Source organism: Doryrhamphus excisus, linkage group LG11, assembly GCF_037039965.1.
Source record: "Doryrhamphus excisus strain RoL-2023G ecotype Guam linkage group LG11, RoL_Dexc_Guam_v1.1, whole genome shotgun sequence".
NCBI lineage: Eukaryota > Metazoa > Chordata > Actinopteri > Syngnathiformes > Syngnathidae > Doryrhamphus > Doryrhamphus excisus.
The window spans coordinates 16,430,379-16,448,731 of record NC_136367.1 but is presented as its reverse complement, the minus strand read 5'-3'; the positions used below and the strand labels follow the sequence as shown (position 1 = coordinate 16,448,731).

General features: G+C 42.3%; 1 protein-coding gene across 4 annotated transcripts in view; it reads left to right on the top strand.

The window, feature by feature from the left end:
• prickle2b (prickle homolog 2b) overlaps positions 1–16,438 on the top strand; it is a 91,545-nt gene extending 75,107 nt beyond the window's left edge. For all 4 annotated transcript variants that reach the window (XM_078794859.1, XM_058074545.2, XM_058074547.2 and 1 more), the window contains 6 exons: positions 4,119–4,232; positions 4,528–4,665; positions 8,854–9,057; positions 11,278–11,464; positions 13,993–14,841; positions 14,914–16,438. In XM_078794859.1, coding sequence (XP_078650985.1) covers positions 4,119–4,232; positions 4,528–4,665; positions 8,854–9,057; positions 11,278–11,464; positions 13,993–14,841; positions 14,914–15,881 — 2,460 coding nt within the window. In that variant the 3' untranslated portion in view covers positions 15,882–16,438. The remainder of the gene's footprint in view (positions 1–4,118; positions 4,233–4,527; positions 4,666–8,853; positions 9,058–11,277; positions 11,465–13,992; positions 14,842–14,913) is intronic.
• Positions 16,439–18,353: the final 1,915 nt, after the last annotated feature.

Below are 18,353 nucleotides of genomic sequence, written 5' to 3'. Positions count from 1 at the left end.
TTTAGTCATGCTGGAACAGAAAAGCGTTGTACCCAAAATTCGGATCCTATAGCCCAAGGCATTTTTTTTTTACTATTTTTCATGTCGACCGCTGTCTTGTTCCATAACCGTGAGGGTATTTGAAGACGTTTTAAATGCGTCCATCTTGCTTAGGCCTTGATTATGCAGCTCAACAATCTGACCTTGTTCAAAGATGGTAATGGTATTGGTTTTATTTCATTTGAACATGCATCAGATTACAATTGAATGCATCACATAATCAGTTCCCAGTTCCACATGTCCAAAAGGAGTAGGAAGAAGCAAAGCTTATTAAATCCTACCCCTCCATCTGGTACTTTTACAATCAGTAACTGTTACATTTGTTCACTTCCTGCTTTCCATAATACATTCATTGAAATAGATCGGCACCAAGATAGCTTATGAGTTTATATAACTAAGACTCAGCGTTGTTGCACTTCACTACATATTCTACATTATAATAACTCCAGAGTTTTCTTGCTGTGCCTCCTGCAGGCTAAAGGATAACAAGGATTATGACGCCCCTGCAGTCACATTAATCTCCAATTCATTCTGCCTGCAAACATGTTTACAGTAAGTTTCATCAGCCTCACGGCGGCTCATCTTTGCTTGTGCGATACACAAACACGTTAAACGGCGCCGTGCAAATCCAAGAAAATTCTCTTTTACCGTACTTCATTGAAGCACTACGCATGGGTTTTATTGGACGGTGGGTGTGTTTTATGGAAGCCACTTTGGTTTTCTTGATGAGCTCAGGGTGATGAACTAGTCAATACAGAGCTGGCGCAGCCCTCTGATTTCACCCTCAAGAGGCCATTTTTCATTCCTCTCTTGGGTCACATGACCCAACCTTGAGGTCAATTAGGTTCTCGTCTTGGGCAGTATGATTTTACAAGTGGTCAGGCAAAAGTGGGAACTGAAATGTGAATTATTTCAACATATATTTGGCTATTGGTGTTGGTAATAAATGATTTTCATTTTCATATTATGAATGTCATCCTCTTGCACACAATCTTGAAGAATGAGACACTAAGATTAATATCTAGGATCTTGATGGTTGGTTTAGGTTTCTCCCTAGAGAGTTGATGCCCTATTGGTGTGTAGAGTTTAGCGACACTCTCAAAAACGTACACTCTTGCTTTTTTGAGGTACAATGTTTTGGTCTTCAAAGTGACTGACTTTGACATAGTTCGAACATCCTTGTAATCAAGCGTTTTGATGAACAATTAAATTTTTTGTCTTCTGGAAAAGACCAATTCACACCTTTTGACTGCACAGTTCATTTTTCAAAGGTGCTTTTGTGAGCTGTATCTGAATTTTTATGTCAGTGTGAACAGTCAAATTCAAATTTTGTCAAATGCGATTCGGGTCTGATTTGTATATGCTACTGCTTAGCTACTGCAGTCTGAATTGTGAGGTTGTACCGTAAATTCCGGACTATAGAGCGCACCTGATTATAAGCCTCACCCACTACATTTTTAGAGGAAAACCGATTTTGTACATATATAAGCCGCATGTGCCCACATTAAAACATGTCAACATATTTACAAAGAAAGACGGTACACAGAGAGAGTTTTCAAAGTTTTAATAATATAACTTAACAATAATAATAATATAACTTTCTGCTTTTATTACCTCTGAAAGCTTTTTTCGTCTTTTTACATTGCTCCAGTTCTTCCCACTGCCGTTTCCAGCGTCTCACCATCGATTCATCGATTGCTTTTAGCTTGAAAGCTGCGTCATATGCCTTTTCTTTTTGCATTTTCCACGATGAGGGAGTTGCAGTCTTCCTCGACGCATATATATTCCACCGGTCTTAATCTTACCTTTTCTACTCAAGAGAGCCCCTGGCGGCCGTTAGAAAAATGACATAAATTGGCCGCATCACTGAATAAGCTGCAGGGTTGAAAGTTTTGGGAAAAAAGTAGCGGCTTATAGTCCGGACTTTACGGTATATGTCCAACCTATGCATCACGACTTGGATAGACTTGGAGTAAAGTATCCAAAAATTAACGTCCCACCACTGCTGGCACCCACATCAACCAACAAGGTCCTCTGAACAAAATTCTTGCCCATTTTCTTCTTCATCCTAATCCTTTGGTTAAGAAAATGTTGCACGAAATACCCCCAAAACACGAATGCTAGTGCTGTTACCATGTTGTTACAATTATCCTTCCTGGTCCCCACTTTGCTGCAGTAGTCTGTTTTTCTTCTGCCGTCGGTCCCCACTTGCACAGAATTTGTCACATTGCCCACGTGGCCAACATCCACCAAATGACATGTAATTGCAGTTCCCGTCCATAGTTATCGTGTCTTGTTCCAACTGTGGCTTTTTTTTTTTTTTTGCCGTTTCCCGTGATACAATATTGAAGTGGTTAAAAAAAGAGCCAAGTGAAAAAGACGCATAATAGTGTAGTACCTCTAATAGTACCTTGAGTGACATACATGAACTTCTACTCTGACCCTATTTTTAACAGTGCAGTGTTGTCAATAATAAAAACGTCTGTAAAGTGGCTTGTTGAGAGATTGTCAGTATCGGTGCAGGTTGCTATCTTCTCCCGCTGTCTGGTCAGTAATTGCAACACAAACCAGCTGTGTGAAAGCATCACTCATGTCACTACGCTGTAAAGTCCTGCCATTTTGCATTCAAAATACTCCTTTTGGTACAGTTAGATACGGGGGCCCTGTGTTTAGTTTCATTTGCTTGTGATTACAGTTATTATCACGAGCCACCCCCTACTGACTCTCGCCGCAGATGGGCGTGTATTTTAATGCTGTATCTTTTTCTGATGTTTTCCGCCGGGCGGTGGTGGGCCTTTCACCTGCCAAATGCAACCTTGTTGTTAGCGTCACGTGTCTGACTTACCACTCGTACGTACCTTTTGGTGTCGGACACACATGCCTTATCCATGCACACTGGCAACGGATAGCAGAGATCTGGTTCCATTTCCAAAAAGATGTTTCGGTTATTACTGTATTTCAATAATAAGCATGCATATGGAAGGCACCTCATCGGCCCTTGACAAGGAATGTGATTCCCTGACATCTGGAGAAGTACATTTATGAGAAGGTTGTCGGGTAGTGTAAGGAATCTTGGTTGCTGAGGTGTGGTCAAGAGGCTTTATTCAATCTGTGTGTGTGTGTGTGTGTGACAGACAATGCGTTATTGCCAAGGACAAAGCTGATGGCCTCTCGTCAGTAGATCCATTGAACTGACAGATGGGTTGTTAAGATTGTCCTGACCCAGTCAAATGGTATCGATCACCTTTTCATTCCAATGATTTGCTTCATGCCGCATCATGTTGGCGTATACCTTTTTTCCCATTACAGCCACCACCGGTATCTCTGGATTCAAGGCGCGTTCAAATAAAACTGTTTTTATTTCCCCATTTTCATACCTCCTGTGTTTGACCTTTGCCCTCGAGCCTCGCCCTAAAATGCTGTCATTTCCCCAATTGTCCCCCTCACATTCATGTTTGAGTGTCCTGACCTCCATTATACCTCGACCCTCTGTTACAGTGCAATAGCTAGACCCCCATAAATAACAAAGAGATGACATTCATTGTCCGCCTCTGCAATGCAAAGAATGTGCAAGTAATTCCGAATGGCCGGATTAGCATTTAATCCTGTCTTTGCGCTTCCTACCTGAGCACACACATTTTCTACATGCGTATGTGTTAATCACTTCTTAGTGCACGTGTGTGTGTGTGTACGCGTGACAGGTCAGTAATACATTCCCATGTGTAGAGATGGAGAGGTAAGATTCCATTAAGTCTTTGCTGGTGGGCAATAAATCAAACTGATTCCAGCTGTGCATGTGTGTTGGTCACTCCTCCTCTTAAATCTTAATTATTTTTGTCTGTGACCATTTAAGGCTGTAAGATTAGAAAATTGGGTAACATTTATATGCAGTCAACCATGTAATGGCAAATGGACCCTCAAAATGAACCGGGTTCTGCATATTTCTGGACACACGGACAAAAAAATGCATCCATATTTAAGTAATTAGTGAGGTAAAAAAAATTCCTTTCAATCATTAAATTGTTTATTCGGGTATTCAGCATCCAAATACATTGTTTTGTCTATGTCTTCTATGTCAGGTCCACCAGTACTACAGCTCATTACCTGAAGACAAGGTGCCCTATGTGAACAGCCCGGGAGAGAAATACCGAATCAAACAGCTCCTTCATCAACTCCCCCCGCACGACAATGAGGTGAGAGCCCAAACCTCCCCCATCACCTTCATTTGTATCCATCTATCTTCGTCTTCCTCCCTTGTTTCAGGGCAAAGGAGTCAAACACAGAAAAGATTACATTTGAATGGTAAAAAAAAACAATAAGTAGAGAAAGGCAATTTTTCTATATTGCATTTGACATTGAAATAAGCATTCATTAAACATGTTAAATGCATTGTTTTCTAACTAAACACAAGGATTGTTTTCAAATACTATTTCATTCGCTTAAGAAAACAGCTGGGTTGACACTCTATGCATTTTGTTACCTGTACAGGTTCGATATTGCAACAGTCTGGATGATGAAGAGAAGCGGGAACTGAAGCTCTTCAGTAACCAACGTAAAAGGGAAAACCTCGGTCGGGGCAATGTTCGCCCTTTCCCTGTGACCATGACGGGCGCCATCTGTGAGCAGGTAAAAATTAGTAGTAAATACGACACAATCAAAGATAAAAATCAGAATTCTTATTTTTTTTAAATAACCTTTCAATTCAAGTACTGGTTGAAAACAAAGCAGTAAACACGCAGCTCAAAAATGAAATTAAACAGAAAACAAGTGGGTCTTCAAGTTCAACATGCTAACCACTTGCCCACCGATTTATTTATTGAAAACTTAAGAAAAGTTAAGAAAAAGTAAAAACCCAATAACTTACCACTTCCACATGAAATGGGAGCAAACAATGTTTTTCTATGTCATGTCAGACATGCCATGACTGGAAAACTGCCTTTTCTTTTATATTTTGCCCATCATCCACAATCCCTATGTGAGACATGAACACATACAGTATATTTTTCTCTTTTTTTTCTTTCTGAAGATATAAAGAAACACAAAAAGACAGAGCTCAGCATGCACGTAATGAGAAACGAATATTACGCCTATAGGGCCTCCTGGAAAAAAAACTCCAAAAAGCGTCAACAACGCTCAATTTACAGCAACTACGCACTCACAATGCCTTAGGCGACTACCGAAGGGTAACGCTACACGTTGGACGTGCCGCCAATGTTGCTGTGTTTCTGGTTTTTGAGCATGGAAAAGTTAACACTCTGCGTTTTTGGTTCTATGTTGCTGTGTGAAATCAATTTACCAAAGAAGGAAGTAACTTCCGGTAGTGCTTAAAAGGACCAAAGTATGACACAATACTGTAAGTATTACAATGTGATCATGAATGTACCTGTTACTACATGGTCATAGCATGTACAGTATTTAAAACCATAAACCATTGCGATCTTGCTCTGTTTTTATATCTTTAGAACACACAGAAAATAAATATGTCTATATAAGGACTGTGGATAATGGACAAAATTCCCCAAAAAGTGGAGTTTTTTGGGGGTTAAGGTATTGTCTCATCAGTTTTTTACTAATAGGCCTCAGTGTACGTCGTTGTAGTGATAATTTATTAATTAATGCAGCATTTTGAATCTTTTTGCTTGCATTTGATAAAAGCATGGATGAGGATGCATCTTTAGATGCTGATGTCAATACGGAAACACCCAATCATCACTCTCCTCAATGTCCTTTCTGAGTCATGTGACACGGGTCAAAAGGTGTGTCATGAGCCAGACGTGGAGCCGACAACTGGCAATTTGCGGGCCTTTTTATATGACATGTGAGAAGTGATGTCTGTGGACATACAACGGCCTGAGATGTGCCAGTTGTCTTTTATAACAATGGCGTGACCTTGTCAATTCAATGTGGGAGGTTTGTATTGGGAGGGGCCTAGCGTACATAAAAATAGAGAAATGATTGGTCAATAAAAAGCCATGGGGAATGGTTGCATTTCACTTTATTATCACACACATACATTGCATAATGTTTTGATAAGCAATACACGGTAATGGTAATGGTTTTATTTCATTTGAACATGAACATCAGATTACAATTGAATGCATCCCATAATCAGTTCCCAGTTCCACATGTCCAAAAGGAGTAGGAAGAAGCAAAGCTTATTAAATCCTACCCCTCCATCAGTAACTGTTACATTTGTTCACTTCCTGCTTTCCATAATACAGTTTCAGATTTATTTATTTATTTATTTTAATATTGCACCTCGTACCGAAGTGTCATCTCTGTGCTTGGATGACGTCTGACAATCAAAACGAAGCATTGTCAGAATCAGAATCAGAATCAGAAACGGTTTTATTGCCAGGTATGATCAACACATACTAGGAATTTGTTTTGGTATAGTAGGTGCAGACACATCTATTAAAAAAAGAATGAAAAATACAAAATATACAGAATATACAGTATAAATATATGTACACAGTCTGTTTTTTGTTTGTTAATCCGGAAGTGCAGTCTGATTGTTTTTCCTAAGAGTCCAAACTGGGCGTTAATGTAACGCATATAGTGAAAGTGTCAAAGTGGCAGGATGAGGCAGGGGTGGGGTGTGAAGAGTGTCAGGGGGGCGTTCAGGGCCTTGTTGATGAGGCTGTTGTCTTTGTCGAGGCAAAACATGCAAAAAAACAGCTTACGTTTGAGCTCCGATCCTGTTGGTATGCTTAATGAATTAACTTAACATGGGTCACGTGGTGACTTTTGCATTGGGTTTCACATTCAAGCAAGTGTTGAAGTATTTATTGCCTATTCTTCAGTGCAGTTTAATGGGTCAATCCATTGTGTGTGTGTGTGTGTGTGTGTTTGTCCTTTGTTTGTGTGCTCGCGTTTCATTCTTCCAGCTGAAGCGAGCTGTCACACTCAATCAGACACAGTTTGTTTTAAAAACAGCGTCTTGCGTCCTCACAGAATTGTCATTCACTTTCATACTAACCTAAATCTTGCAGAAGTTTGCAAGTTTGGCCTCACGGGATCACAATGCAAAATAGAGCCAAACCAAAAACCTAGCAGTGATTGCAGTATTGTGTACAACAGAGAATTAAGCGTTTGTCATCTCGGTGCCTCAGGTGAAGATGCACGGTAGCTTTTTCTTTCAGGTTCATAGATATGGACGCATACACACGAACACATGAGAACACCAGGGATGGGATTGTGTATTGTGGAGTGTGTATTGATTTAAGCCTGCCTCCCAGCACCTGGAAGCTGTGTTCCAGTTAGACAGCCGCTAACTCTCCCTCTGTCACCATCTTCCCGCTCTCTCTCTCTCTCTCTCTCTCTAAATCTACTTTCTCCTCCTGACCTTTGACCCCTTGTCTCCTTCACTTTCCTTGTTGTTTATCTCTTCAACTCCTCTACCTTCACTCCTCTCTACCCATACATCACTCCAGTTTTATTTGCCCCACCATTGTCAGCCTTTCTGACCATGAAGGCCACACGTAAACAAACATTCTCACCTGGTTTAATTTTTTTCAATGCAAAATTACACAAGCATTCATGACATTGACACTTAAAGCTCTTGCAAGACATTAGCAGCCTTACTCCTCCTCCATCTGAAGGTGATCCATTACGATGTAATGCAGCTTTATTTGAAAGGATTTATGCTACATGACGGTGAAATTAGGCTATTTTATATGACCTTTTAAACCCTGAATGTTGTTATAGAACAATCCAGTGATAACCGGCGCTGCTTTATTGAATGACTGCTCTCCATTTAGCATTTTTATGACTCAGGAGCCATCATATTTTGCTTGGAAAATTACCTAAGGAAGCTGTCGATTCTCACATAAATTTGGAGTTAAGTAATGTAAATGAAATAGTTCTAGATAAGCACTTAGTGGCTACATCATTAGGTACATCTGCACAATGAGATCCCATGTCGTTCTTTGCCACTTTGCAGTTTGAATTTCACAGATTCACAACTCGTTTACTACCAAGTTTTTACCAGCGCCGCCGCATGCTCCCAAAGACCTATTTCTACATCTTTTATGTTTTTTTGTATAAAACCATGAGGTGATGATGCAACTCCACAATAAAAGAGAGCATGTTTAGTGCAGTTGTAAGCTGGAAAAGATGGCCGCAGAAGTACATTTTATAAGAACTCTGCCAGCAACTTTCCCATAAAAATACTACATGGTCTGCAGCAACCAGGAAGTGAAAAGGCACAGGGTCTTGTCATGTTGAAGAGAATATGTATTGAGGGGAAATTTGAATGCACACATGAAAATTAAATAATTCATGGTGTATTTGTCAGTTTATTTTCATGTTTATTTTCATGTAAAACTATCATGTTTTGTATTGTTTATGTTGTGGCAGAGTTGTTTATGTATTTTGGCTAAATATATTTGGTTAAATTTGTGTCAAAGTAAAAATTAAGAAGCCTTTTTTAACTGATATTTTGCTGAAAAAAAGATCATTTGCTAAATGTACTATACGTATATTTGAAAGTACACTGAAAACAAGGAAATGTACCGAAAATGACATGATGTCTGAACGTGATTAAAATGTTTTGCTACTATTAAGGAGACTAGTGTTAGACAAATTGATTTTTGGACATGATTGACAGTTCATTTGGAGCTGTTCGTGCATACAAATGTATATAATCTTGTCCTGTCATTTATCTTTCTATTCATTCAATGCAGTAAAAATGCAGACAGTTGCCAAGATTGATTAATCATGATTCATTAATTTAAAGACTCTGATTAACCTGATTAAAATGTCGAAATATTTGACAGCCCTATTAAAAACGTCTCCTCTTCCATCTCTTCTCAGTGCGGAGGCCAGATAAATGGTGGCGACATCGCCGTCTTTGCATCGCGCGCCGGCCACGGCGTGTGTTGGCACCCGGCTTGCTTCGTATGCAGCATGTGCAGCGAGCTCTTGGTGGACCTCATCTACTTCTACCAGGACGGGAAGATCTACTGCGGCCGGCACCATGCGGAGAGGCTGAAGCCGCGCTGCACAGCTTGTGATGAGGTAGTCTTTTTAACGAGTGCGTGCGGGTAATCATGCGCTGACGCATCATCGTGATTAACATTCACACAGTCTGCACATTGCCTAAGTATGCACTAAACTGCTGTCATATGATGCTCACTGGTTTTGCTCCGTCACACACACACACACACACACACACACACACAGTCATTCTTAAACCATAAATTTACTTCAGCTCTAATGATCTCCAGACTATTAACACTAACTTCCCCTTTCTAAACGGGGACAATGACAGCGTCGGGACTTGAAAGGCACATCTGTCTTTTAACAAGGGCTGTAAAACGAAATAAACATTTTATTGAGTTCATCACATGGTTGTCCGTGATTCGTGGCAATTAAACGCTAATTACCACTCATCTCTTCAACATGTACACAAACTCTATGTTGTCAAAAATTTCATTTAACTTCTAAGTGTACAAAAACGCTCTTTTCCTCACATTTTGCTGCGGTTGCTAAATAAGAAAAAGTCTGGAACAAATAGTTAATATAATGGAGTTGTTCCACAGCGACTTTATGCCTGCAGGCTGTCGTCTTTGAACAGTGTCAAATGGCACACACATCTGACTACGCCGCAGCGTCACGCACATGTCGCACATTGAAAGCGTTTTCAGTATATTTTCAAAGCGCCTTGCTTTTCTCCACAGCGCAGGAGCATGAAAATTACATTGGAGGATCCAGATTGTTTCCTGCCTTGATGTCCCGGACATCAGCATTAATGAATTATTAGCAAATAATTCAACAGCCCCGCTCAAAGACAACAAATGTGAACTGCAACTAACACTGACTAGTTCTAAAGTAAAGGAGCTGTCACAGTGTTAGAACATAAATTATCCGCAGGGTTCAAAGTTTACAAATAAAGTAGAACCTTATATACTGGAAATTATGGTAATATGAATGAAATAAAACATTTTGGAGGCTGCACAGCGGTCTAGTGGTTAGCGTGCAGACCTCACAGCTAGGAGACCAGGGTTCAATTCCACCGTCGGCCATCTCTGTGTGGAGTTTGCATGTTCTCCCCGTGCATGCGTGGGTTTTCTCCGGGTACTCCGGTTTCCTCCCACATTCCAAAAACATGCTAGATTAATTGGCCACTCCAAATTGTCCATAGGTATGAATGTGAGTGTGAATGGTTGTTTGTCTATATGTGCCCTGTGATTGGCTGGCCACCAGTCCAGGGTGTACCCCGCCTCTCGCCCAAAGGCAGCTGGGATAGGCTCCAGCACCCCCGTGACCCTGGTGAGGATAAGCGGTAGAAAATGAATGAATGAATGAATCACACATTTTGGCACTAGAGTACTAGAATACCCAGTTTTTGCATGTTTTTCCACACACTTTCTTCAACGGTCCTTGAACGCACCATCTAACTTTCAAAGTTTACAGATAAAGTAGAACCTTATATACTGGAAATTATGGTAATATGAATGAAATAAAACATTTTGGAGGCTGCACAGCGGTCTACTGGTTAGCGCGCAGACCTCACAGCTAGGAGACCGGGGTTCAATTCCACCGTCTGCCATCTCTGTGTGGAGTTTGCATGTTCTCCCCGTGCATGCGTGGGTTTTCTCCGGGTACTCCGGTTTCCTCCCACATTCCAAAAACATGCTAGGTTAATTGGCCACTCCAAATTGTCCATAGGTATGAATGTGAGTGTGAATGGTTGTTTGTCTATATGTGCCCTGTGATTGGCTGGCCACCAGTCCAGGGTGTACCCAGCCTCTCGCCCAAAGGCAGCTGGGATAGGCTCCAGCACCCCCGCGACCCTTGTGAGGAAAAGCGGTAGAAAAATGAATGAATGAATGAAGCCTGATGCTAACCTTGCACATGTACATGCATCATATCAACAGACTATAGAACAACTTGAAATACTCCAGCAAGGCAGGGAAGTTGCAATGATACATTTTTATATTTTTGTATTATAAGGGCATTTGGTTGAGTGTGAATGCACCCTTAGTTTACACCACAGCAGGCTGGAACCATTTTAATTGGCTTAAAACACAGAGCATGGGTTTAACCAGTGTCATTAAAAGCTTGCACCAATGGTTCAAACAAGCCTACTGCACATCCATGACAAAGATCCAACTGTACTACGCTGCCAGGAGCGAGTGTGAAACAAGTGTACAAAGAGACAAACCAGCACCTTTTATCTTATCACAACTGAGATTGTAATCTCTTTTGATTAAAGGTCTTTTTGTTTCTTCTCAGATCATCTTGGCGGACGAGTGCACGGAAGCGGAGGGCCGTCACTGGCATATGAAGCACTTCTGCTGTTTCGAGTGCGAGACGGTGCTCGGGGGCCAGCGCTACATCATGAAGGAAGGAAGACCCTATTGTTGCTCCTGCTTTGAATCCCTCTATGCCGAGTACTGCGATTCCTGCGGGGAACATATCGGTACGCCCAAAAACGCCACACGCTATACTGCTTCATCTGGGTTGACGTCAGCCATCACACCATATAGGTCACATACATAATCACATAGGACATACGGTACAATAGACAAACATTCACACTCACACATTGGCAGCCGTGAGCAATTTAGAGCTTCAGACTGACCTAACTAACATGCATATATTTGGAATGTGGGAAGGGAGATTACCATGAGAAAACCCACACCGAAAAGTCCCAACGTCTGTCACAGCAATGTGTGAGGCAGATGTGCAAACTGCACTGCACGTGCTTCCTGCCATCAACTTGTCTTAGAGGCTGGGGGGCGGGGGGCGGGCTATATTTATATATATTTGTTCATGAATGAACAATGATGGTGCCAGCAACTCATACAGTGGTTTGTATAGATAGATAGGTAGATGGATAGACTTTCTTTATTGTCATTGCACAACAAAATGTCGTTGCCTGTATAATAATAAATAATAATGTGGAGAATAAATAGATGACATCAAATATGAACAATGTACAGCGCAAACAGTAATTTGTACAAATAATTTACATAATTTAGAATAAATAATAATAATAATAATATAAAGTTGTAGAGGGGCTTATTTGGCATTCAGCAGCCTGATGGCCACTCATTTGAGGGGCTGCACTGTGGTCGAGTGGTTACAGGGCCCACAGCGAGGTGACCCGAGTTCAATTCCACCATCTCTGTGTGGAGTTTGCATGTTCTCCCCGTGCATGCGTGGTTTTTCTTCGGGTACTCCGGTTTCCTTCCACATTCCAAAAACATGCTAGGTTAATTGGCGACTCCCAAATTGTCCATAGGTATGAATGTGAGTGTGAATGGTTGTTTGTCTATATGTGCCCTGTGATTGGCTGGCCACCAGTCCAGGGTGTACCCCGCCACTCGCCCAAAGACAGCTGGGATAGGCTCCAGCACCCCTCACTCAATCACTCCACAAGCACAATAATAATGTCAGCATAGTCATAATAATAATAATAATAATGATACAGTCCACTGTAAAACTCAACTGTGAACCCCCAATGCGACTTCCTGTTCTACATGTCCGCAACACATGTGAGTATAAGAGTTTTATTTAGGTCTTAAGTTGGGTAATTTACACCTATTATGTCTAACATGGTGTGTAAAGTTGACTATAGGGGTGTTATTTTATGTCAAGAGAGCTCTACTAATGTGTAATTCACCACTGCTGCCAAGATACGTGCAACAAGGACCACTACTTTTACAGTCATTTTTATTATGCATAGTTTTATGGATGCTGTGTGTCAATCATCTCTGCTGGTGTAATGGTTCGCACTTCTGCCTTTCCAGAAGACCGCGGTTATGTCAGGAAGGGCAAGTGTTGTAAAAACTAAGCCAAAAATGAAACAACATGCGAGCAGTTTATCCATGCAGTGAAAGCCCAAATGTCCATTGAGAACAAACGCTCTCATCCTCTGAAACCGTGATTAAAAACATGCTGGAGAAGCAGATGGCAGACATTACCAAATCAAAAACTTATTGCAATGAACAATATTTAATTTATGCATGGCTGAAAAAACTCATTAATTCATTCATTTTCTACCGCTTTGTCCTCACGAGGGTTTGCGGGGGGTGCTGGAGCCTATCCCAGCTGTCTTTGGGCGAGAGGCGGGGTACACCCTGGACTGGTTACCAGCCAATCACAGGGCACATATAGACAAACAACCATTCACACTCACATTCATACCTATGGACAATTTGGAGTCGCCAATTAACCTAGCATGTTTTTGGAATGTGGGAGGAAACCGGAGTACCCGGAGAAAACCCACGCATGCACGGGGAGAACATGCAAACTCCACACAGAGATGGCCGAGAGTGGAATTGAACCCTGGTCTCCTAGCTGTGAGGTCTGCGCGCTAACCACTCATCCGCCGTGCAGCCCCCAAAATGTTTTATTTCATTCATATTACCGTAATTTCCAGTATATAAGGTTCTACTTTATCTGTAAACTTTGACAGTTAGATGGTGCATTCAAGGACTGTTGAAGAAAGTGTGTGGAAAAACTGGGTACTGCCAAAATGTTTTATTCATTCATTCATTCATTCATTTTTACCGCTTATCCTCACGAGGGTCGCGGGGTACGCTGGAGCCTATCCCAGCTGTCTTGGGGCAAGAGGCGGGACTGGTTTGGACTGGTCGCCAGCCAATCACAGGGCACATATGTGCAAATTGCACTGCACGTGCTTCCTGCCATCAACTTGTCTTAGGTTCAAACAACCATTCACACTCACATTCATACCTATGGACAATTTGGAGTCGCCAATTAACCTAGCAAACTGCACACAGAGATGGCCAAGGGTGGAATTGAACCCTGGTCTTCTAGCTGTGAGGTCTGCGCGCTAACCACTAGCCCACCGTGCCGCCGGCTGGGAAAAAGATTTATTTCCTTTTTGTGTTGTTTAACATTAAAATACACGCTTCAAAATGGCAGCTTTTTTTTAAATAAACAAGCTCTTTCCATTCCCGTTATTTCTGGTCCTTGCAGGTATCGACCAAGGCCAGATGACATATGATGGGCAGCACTGGCATGCCACAGAGGGCTGCTTCTGTTGTGCCCACTGCAAACGTTCTCTACTGGGTCGACCCTTCCTGCCCAAGCAGGGACAAATCTTCTGCTCCCGTTCTTGCAGTTTGGGGGAGGAGCCCAACGGATCGGATTCCTCGGATTCCGCTTTCCAAAGCGCTCGCTCCACCAGAGAGTCCAGACGCAGCGCCAAGGCGGGAAAGAGCGCCAGCGGCGGCGGTGGAGGGCAAGCGGAGAACGTGTCGGGCGAGGTGGACCCGTTGTCTTTACAAATGGACCTACTGAGTCTCTCCAGTCAAACTCCGAGTTTGACTCGCGAGCCTCCTGCCTGGCAGAACCAGAAGCAAGACGGACGCAAGTTTGAGTCTCAATCTGAGCCAACGTCCAGCCCCTCCCCTCTCCAGCTTCTCAGTCAGTGCAACGTCAGAACGTCCTTCAACACGCCATGCACCGGACAGAACAACCAGAACGGAGGTTTAAAGAGGCCACCCATCTCCGCCATGAAGGGTCACTCTCTAAATGACACCTGGTTCCAACAGCCGTCCCCGGAGGACTACTACCCCCCCAAACTGAAGACCCACAAGAGTTTCACTGACGAGCTCTCTCAGCACTGCAGCGGGTTTTCGGCGGACAAGCGCTCCATCAGTCTGCATGGCTTCCAAAGAGAGAGAGAAACCGGTCCTCCGGCGGCGACCCAAGCAGCAAGAAGCAGGAACCCCATCAATGCACTTAGCTTCACTGAGCAACTGACCCCCCTGCAGCAGACCCCGAGAGGATCCACGGAGTCCGTGTCCATAGCAAACGCTGCAGGTTGGTGTGAGATGATTCAAAATGTTCCTACTCTTGCGTTCTTCATCTTAACGCTTCATTTCTGTTTTCCAGAAGGAGGAGCGACACGGCAAGAGCACCTATCCCGCTTCTCCATGCCTGACCTGAGTAAAGACTCTGGAGTGAACATCTCCCAGAAAAGCACCACGGACAACCTTAACTCCTCGGTCCAATTCCGGAGCTCGGAGTCCCTCCACAGTGTCAACGGTGGTCAACCCTACATGGAGATAAACCCGCCCAGGTCCTCCCAATACCAGCTGCAGTATTGTGACCCATCCAGCGTGGGTGCCGGCAGAGTCACGGCTCATCTACCGCCCGGATTCACCTACCAGGAAGAAGACAGGGTGAGCTTGGTGAGCAGCGCCAGCGCCGCACGCCTGCCCCCCATCAGTGAACGCAGGGTGAGCAGTGGCGGCGTCGGTGGAGGAGGCGGAGGAGGAGCAAGAGGGGCGAGTGTCAGGATAGAAATACCGGAGGAAACCCCTCAAAGACGCAGACACCACCACCACCATCACCGCACCAGAAGATCTCGGCGCTCCCGCTCGGAAAACGCTCTCAACTTGGTCACGGATCGGCGAGTGAGACCGCAAGAAAGGGCGCAGCGTCACGTTCGAGAAGACTACGATCGCTTCCCTCCTCCGAGGAGTTCCAGGGACCAGTACGGAGTCGTCGGAGGAGCGGGGAGATACCAACCGCAACTCTTCCGCCAGTGCCCCAGGACCACATCAGACCTGACGCTTCAGAACCCCGCGGCCAGCCGACGCACAGGCTTGAACCAGTACTCCTGGGAGGACTACGACTACGACGACGACTGGTGCTCCACTTGCTCTTCCTCGTCCGAATCGGAGGACGAAGGTTACTTCCTGGGAGAACCGATCCCGAGACCCATCCAGACGCGCTATCTCAGCAACCAGGAGCTGGTACACAAGTACAGCACGGGGGTGGGAGGAGCCAACAACCGTAGTGCGCTGCTAACAACCACACACAAACGCAGAAAAAGCAAGAACTGCATCATTTCTTAACGCGTTGGCATCTGGTCCTTGAACGCACCATCTAACTTTCAAAGTTTACAGATAAAGTAGAACCTTATATACTGGATATTACGGTAATATGAATGAAATAAAGCATTCGGTCGAGTGGTTAGCACGCAAACCTCACAGCTAGGAAACCAGGGTTCAATTCCTCCCTCGGGCCATCTCTGTGTGGAGTTTGCATGTTCTCCCCGTGCATGCGTGGGTTTTCTCCGGGTACTCCGGTTTCCTCCCACATTCCAAAAAACATGCTAGGCTAATTGGCGACTTCAAATTGTCCGTGGGTATGAATGTGAGTGTGAATGGTTGTTTGTCTATATGTGCCCTGTGATTGGCTGGCCACCAGTCCAGGGTGTATCACGCCTCTCGCCCCAGGACAGCTGGGATAGGCTCCAGCACCCCTCCGGTAGAAAATGAATGAATGAATGAATGAATAAAACATTTTGGCACTAGAGTACTAGAATACCCAGTTTTTGCATGTTTTTCCACACACTTTCTTCAACGGTCCTTGAACGCACCATCTAACTTTCTCCCACACTGCAGAGATAGGCATCATCATCATTTACAGTATCTTCTCTCTTTTGGGTTTTTTTTTTTGTAAAATGTGCAATTCTTTTTTTTTTTTTTTTTGTAAATGCAGATAGTCTGTTTGCTACAGTTGAACTTCCCTTGATTTTGCTATAGAATATACTGTACTATTGTATTTGCTTCATAGTATGTACATAGATAAATGAACTAATAATTTCACTTAAGTTAAGAAAGTGCGTGTAAATACGGTTGTAAATGAGGCCTCACATATTTTTATATTTTGTATTAATAGAATCATTTATGTATGAATTATCTATCGTGTAGAGATAGACAATAACAAAAAACAACTTATGCATGTGTTATCGGGCTGACCTGCTTCGGTGATTAATTTGATTGACAGCTGCTGTTTATCACTGTTCAGCATTACAGCGTTCTGCACCTGCTCGGTGCATACATGAATGCTAACAGGGTGCAGAGGTGAATTAGCATTACCTGTCTCGACATTGTTAATATGCAAGACACTTTTTTATTTTTTTTTTTTAAACATTATTCAAAGACGCTCTGGCGTATTGCATCAGCTCTTTAAGTTGGGAACTTCTGCTGACTACTGCCAATTGGGGGGGGTTGGTATTCCGGTTTGCATACTAGTTAGTGCACTCAATCTCGAAGGGGAGCTTTTTTTTTTGCTTTGCTTCAGTTGTGAATAACTTTAAAGCCGCTGCGGTTTTTTTTTAAATCCAAGTGGTCAGAAGAACAGTAAACAGTAAATAAATGGCTGTGCTGAACACTAACAAACTTCATCTGTGTTATAACGTCTTTTCAAATAAACATTGTCTGATTATTTTTAGTGTGTTGCAAATTTTGTACAAGCACTGCATGAAAGTCTCCACAAAATGAGGGGAATAATGATCTATTTTACGATTTTGTTTCTCGTGACTTTTTTACGTGAATTTACAACTTTATTCATACAAATTTATGACAATATTATTTTAGATTTATAGCTGTATTCTCGTAATATTTCCAAAAAAAATTATTGTACATTTACAATTTTATTTTTGTGATGTTATGAGTCTGTTTCTGTAAATTTACAACTTTATTGTCAGAAATGTGCGACTTCATTCTCAGGAATTTATGACTATTGCCGTAAATGTATACCTTTTTTGTAAAGTATAAAAAAAATCTCGTAAATTCTCAGAAATTTGACTATTCTCTTAAATTTTTTACTTTATTCTGGCAGATTTTGATCTTTGTTCTACTCATACATTTATGACTATTTTTTATTTACATCTTTATTCTCGTAGTATTTCAACATTTTCTTTTTCTCGTAAATTATCAGAAATTTGACTTTATTCTCATACATTTATGAATATTTTCGTAAATATACATCCTTATTCTCATAATATTTCAAAAAAATTATCATAAATATACAACTTTAATGACTTTGTTCTCATAGAGTTACATATTTATTCTCGTAATATTTAAAAAAAAATCTCGTGAATTTACGACTTAATTCTTGTAACATTTAAACTTTTCTTCTCTTAAATTTTGACTTCTTTGGCTTACATTTATGACTTTTTTTCCTGTAAATGTACATCTTTATTTTCATAAATTCTCATTCTTCACATTTGACGGTGAAGCATATGGCCACCATGTGATTGATCCTTTGCAACCACAGATAGAGGTTCTCCACCACGTCTCCACCCTCTCATTCCACTGTGGTTTCATGTGGTCCCAAGACATCTCCATGATAAAGGTCAATATGCCAAACTTGAGACTTCAAACCCTCCACAGGCAGACTGATGACGTCAACCTTGTGGAGTCCTTATTTCATACAGTTAAACATTTCACTTTGAAATGTGTTTCCCCCGCTTCCTGATTTCTTATTGTGTGAATGCTGAAGCATTACCGTATTTAGCTACTGTAGCATAATAAATG